Source organism: Phoenix dactylifera, chromosome 3 (assembly GCF_009389715.1).
Source record: "Phoenix dactylifera cultivar Barhee BC4 chromosome 3, palm_55x_up_171113_PBpolish2nd_filt_p, whole genome shotgun sequence".
In the NCBI taxonomy this organism is placed as follows: domain Eukaryota; kingdom Viridiplantae; phylum Streptophyta; class Magnoliopsida; order Arecales; family Arecaceae; genus Phoenix; species Phoenix dactylifera.
In genome coordinates this window covers 4,101,869-4,106,712 of record NC_052394.1, presented here as the reverse complement: position 1 = coordinate 4,106,712, position 4,844 = coordinate 4,101,869, and the positions used below count along the sequence as shown (strand labels likewise).

Genomic DNA, 4,844 nt, shown 5'->3' with positions numbered 1-4,844 from the left:
TTCATGATCGGCTGCATAATTTGGAGTTCGAAATACCTAGTGAGAGAAAAAAAGATACAGACGGTCATACCTCTAGGAGATGTTCAATTATTTTATGATGCACAAATGATTTGATGGATAATCCTTCCAAAGTAGATAACGTTTAGTTTCCTTGGGGTGTATTGCAGCTATACCTAGTTTGGAGCCTTTTATTAAAATATATTTTTAAACATCCGATTCAGCAGTTTATTGGATAAATTTATTTATTTATTAAGAAAAAGATAACAGGATTTGGTTTGCTGACAAGTTGCCCCCCCCCCAAAAAAAAAGAAAAAAGATAAAAGAAAAAAGAAAAAAGAAAAAAGAAAATAAAATAAAAAGGAAACGCCAATACTGAGGAGGAATGAAAACCTTTTGCAAGGAAACATTCCTGAATGTCACATCCTGTTTTGACATTACAAATATCATTTCATATCCTTGGTTTCATTCAATACTGCCTCAAAAATCAAGCTATCAGGGAAAAAAAAGACCATCTTAAAGAATTTTGGATCATAACCCTTCTAAGCATGTAGTTTTATGGATAGAAGAGTTTGGTGTACAACATCACATTCCAAGTGTCCTGGAGACCCGGCAAGCACCAGTGGGTGCAATCGGCATAGCTATTAGGGTTGGCCAGTTGTTCAGGCATCAACTCGTGCATTTGTTGTTTATAGATCGAAGCGTGTGCATCCTTGCGAAATGCTGAGAGCTTGGTGATGTTGAGGACAATAATGGGGATCTTACTCTCACCTAGAACTTGTTCGACCACTCGCATCATGCTTTTGCTGGCACTGGAACCCCAATATGTTGGATCAGTGATTGGAGTTGTTTGATTGTAGCAAGTACCATCAGGCTTGCCTCCCCATTCAATACTCCTGCCATCTTTCAAGATCAGATGTCGAACTATAATACACAGATCCAAGTCTTGTTCTCAAGTTTTTAGCAGAAAAGAAAGCAACTTTGTGTTGCTGAAAGCTTCATATATTGAAGAAGGTTGATAGTATATCTAGTATTGCATCACACATGGCAAACAATATTACTGTAAATCCATGAGAATGTAACCTTTAAGCTGTATTAGCTTGCAACAACATGAATGGAAGATATGCAATTTCAGGTTCTTTTTTATTGGTACATGGAAATTATTTCAGGTTTAGTCATCTTTCTCGCAAAAATCGAATACAAAACCTACATTGCAATCTAGGCCAGCCCGAGATGGGTTTGGGTTGTATTTTTCATGCGATAGACTTATTCACCTCCTTCTGCAACATCAACCATTTGATCGTGCGACGTCTGCTTTGAGATCTATGTGGGTGGATGGAGGGAAGAGGTGGGATTGCTTCGAAGTTTATGCAAGATGTAATACAATGGTTAACATCACGAAAGAAGATCGATTATTTTTTCATGCGAAAAATATAACCTGAACCTGTCTCAAATTGGAGTGAGTTTAGCCCGGATGTCCACACTATGGGCCCTAGTTTAAGTCCAATTTACAAGCCCAGTATATAGTTCCTACCATCTTAACCATTATTAACATGGTAAATGTTAAACTATAGGCAGGGAAATGACTTACCTATAATGAGTAGGTGACAGGCTTGTGAAGAAGACCCTGGTCTTCTCGGGATCTATGTTCTCCTCCACCCACCTCACCATCCTCTTCAACACCAGTCTATAGGCATCCTCTTTCTTCATCTCCTTGACATATTCCAAACCCCACTTGACAGACCTTTGCCTAAGCAAAAGACAAGAGTAAAAGAAAATTGCTGCAAAAAGATGGTAGAAAGTGATGTAACTGGGAAGAAACTTACAATGTCTTGATGTTTGTGTCTCTTATCCACCACATATATGTATTGAAGATCAAAACATCAACTCCCTTCCAATTGGGAGCATGCTTATTGATGGATTCTGGATGTACATTTACTATTCTATCTGTAATTTTGTGCACTGTAGCATTGTCGCAGTTCGATTCGACAAGAAATGGAGCCCAATAGAACTCGATTGTAGCATTGTGTTTCTATGCATATAGAGAGATGATTAGTGTCAAGATGATTAGATCTTCTAATTCGAAAAGCTTCACTTATATAGATACCATCAGAGTATCAGAATTGTTAATTACCCGAGCTCTTAAGATGCCATGCGATCTGAAGTGCTTATGGGATTTTGCAAACTTGGAGCTGGCACGCCGAAGAAGACATGCCATTGACGTGAACTGGCCCCTAGCCAAGGAGTCACCGACGAACATCATTCGCTTCCCTCGGAGCTTCTCGAGCATAAAAGTGGCATTGAAGCTGTAATCTCAGAAGACCCTATCTCATAATTAAGCATGATAAAGCTAGAGTAAACTATATAATTCCTCATTGTAGCCAAGGTACTGTTGCTTGTTATGACAAAGCTAACCTATTACTCGAATAATTAATCTTAAAAAGATTCCTTTTTTTTCATAAAGGAACCTTTATATAATACTGTTCTTCAAAAATTCTCTATCAAAAATACTGTTCTTCATGTAATTATGGTTAATTTATTCTCTCAAAGAAATTATGATTAATCTATATGTGTAATCGTTAACCATTAAGAGCTAATTCTTCACAGTGATTTTTGCTGCTTGCATACTGCATTTTTTTTTTTTCTCTTTTAAATTTTCAAAACCTCAGTTGAGTAGTTTGGATAATTCTAAAATATATGAATTAATTATCCAAAATATGTGATTTTCACAATATCAAACATCCATGCTCCTCAACCTGAAACTGCTATGATCAGCTTCTTTACCTTGGAAGAGAACAGCCATGAGGCTGCCATCTCCAACGCTGGTACGCCTTGTCGGGCCTTCCGTAAGCTTGACACCTCGCCTGAGCCGAGATGTAACGGCATTCATGCTCACCATAGTGAGGCCTCGAGACCTCATCGTAGACCCATCTGCCATCGAACACATCGCACCCCTCCTCCGTCCTCCCAACGGCAAATGGCATGCCGACATCCTTCTCTAAGCCCAATTCCATGTAAGCACACTAAGCAGGCAAAAAACTACTATCCTAATAAAGGATTTCCCCCATTCTTACCTTGTTTTGGTATGTTTGATATGGATTCTTCTTGTACTTGAGCCGAGTATTCCAGCAATTTAGAGTTCAGAAATGATTTCTTGAGGATTGAGGTGAAACCCGCGGCATAGAGGAAGGCTAGAAACGTGATGAGGGATAGGGAGATGAGGTAGAAAGAAGAGCTCATGGAGTGGAGGGAGAGAGGCTTCATCTGAGTTCTTCGGCTGGAGGAACGCTACAGTGTGGGGGCAATCATTAGAGTTTCCCATTCCATGGATCGGCTTGATAAACGACAGGCAAAAAAGAGACAAAAACAAAGGTGGCAGGTCGAATTGAAGACAATTAATTAAGTAAAATGTGGCTCACAGCCGCTTGGACGGTGTGGCTGAGGGCCTGACTTTGGTACCCTGTGGCCGGTTGGCTTTTTTAAATTTTTAAAAAAAACTGACGACATTAATAAATACACTGTTTAATTTTTACCATCCATGTTAGCTTTCATGACATTGGTGGGTGGGTGGCCAAGTTATCCTATAAATAATAGGAAATACGCCTTAAAAAATGAAAAAGATCACAGCTAATCACAAGGAATCTATGTTATGAGTTTCTCTCGGCTAATCTTTTAATATATTTTTTTAATAATTTATTTTTTGATTTCTATGAATATGCCTATTTTTGATTAATGTAGGTCACCCTATTTATCCCAAAAAAATAATAAAATAACGAGGTATGCTATCAACTTAGTGCTGCGGAGCAAGATTAGTCTTTTTTTTTTTTTTTTTTTTTCCAGTTTGGCTGATCCTGTCTCCTTACTTTTTTTCAAAATAAAAAAAAGTTTATGTAAGATTTATTTTTTATTTGTTCATTTTTTTTAATAGATGTGATGCCAATATAGATGGTACATCTAATCCTCACATTTCTCGTAAAAAAAAGAATATTTGGAGGGCAATTAATTGAAAATCAGGCAAGCTAATGTAGCAATCTTTTCTCAAAAAACGAATCAAAACATTCCTATATAATTTGGCACCAAAGAATGAGAACAACTATCTTTTTTGGGAGATGGTATATATTCTAGTGTGGCAATTTTTCTTTCTCAAAGCACCTTTAGCATGGTCTAGAAAAATATATAAAGAGGGAATCTTAAAAGTGCACATAATAATGCAAAAGCGAGGCGAGAGTGGGCATCACGAGAGAAAGCAATGAATTGTACGTTGACGGTAGGATCCATCAGCATGTGATAGCTTTTGAGATGATTGCTGCTTCATTTGTCTTCAACCTTTATTTCATTGCACCATTATTGTCCCTTTTTTGTAAAAAAAATTATGATGAGCAATCGTATGTAAGAAATATATTTGTTAGGGAGGAAGAAAGAGATATTTTTTGACTTCTTTAGATGTATCTATATTAGGAATGTATGAGCCATCCATTGTATAAAAAAAAGAAAAAGAGAGGAAGAGATGGAGATTATTTGTTCCGGGAAAGATTAAATATAGAACAAACTGCAAAGTTGAACTAGGTGTTCTCTCCTATCAAAATTAATCTTATGGTGGATTTTGTTTTTCTTTTTTTTCACCATTCAACTTCCCTAATGCTCCATAATGATTAACATTTTAACAGATTGAAGTGATAATTAGTATGCACTTGGGCAGGTGGGTTTAGTCAACTAATTTGGCTCCAAAAAGAGGTCAACTTAATTATCATGTGGACATTGGCTTAAATGAACACCGTTATTCAAAGCATTATCGGGCTTAATCTAAGTCAACTTTGAGTTATACATTAACCCACTTCCTTTCCAAC

General features: G+C 37.1%; 1 protein-coding gene across 3 annotated transcripts; it reads right to left on the bottom strand.

Moving 5' to 3' along the window:
- Positions 1-373: 373 nt before the first annotated feature.
- LOC103717494 (protein trichome birefringence-like 33) lies at positions 374-3,363 on the bottom strand. 3 transcript variants are annotated; one of them, XM_039124329.1, is made up of 6 exons: positions 3,072-3,363; positions 2,782-2,995; positions 2,132-2,303; positions 1,824-2,029; positions 1,589-1,741; positions 374-893 (listed from the first exon to the last, which is right to left on the bottom strand). In XM_039124329.1, the coding sequence occupies exons 1-6, from the start codon at positions 3,259-3,261 to the stop codon at positions 554-556; spliced, it is 1,275 nt and encodes a 424-aa protein (XP_038980257.1). In that variant the 5' UTR covers positions 3,262-3,363; the 3' UTR covers positions 374-553. The 3 variants fall into 3 exon arrangements, with proteins under 3 accessions (XP_038980257.1, XP_038980256.1, XP_038980258.1); XM_039124328.1 differs by having other exon boundaries at positions 1,589-1,747; positions 3,072-3,360; XM_039124330.1 differs by having other exon boundaries at positions 1,589-1,747; positions 2,782-2,990; positions 3,072-3,272.
- Positions 3,364-4,844: the final 1,481 nt, after the last annotated feature.

What these genes read in the sequence shown, in the direction of transcription:
- LOC103717494 (XM_039124328.1), bottom strand. Translation starts at nt 3,261, where the DNA reads ATGAAGCCTCTCTCCCTCCACTCCATGAGCTCTTCTTTCTACCTCATC. An exon ending in ATGGCATCTTAAGAGCTCGG is followed by an intron (nt 2,030 to 2,131) that starts GTAATTAACAAT and finishes CTATATGCATAG; the next exon opens with AAACACAATGCTACAATCGA. An exon ending in CTGTCACCTACTCATTATAG is followed by an intron (nt 894 to 1,588) that starts GTAAGTCATTTC and finishes GAAAGATGGCAG; the next exon opens with GAGTATTGAATGGGGAGGCA.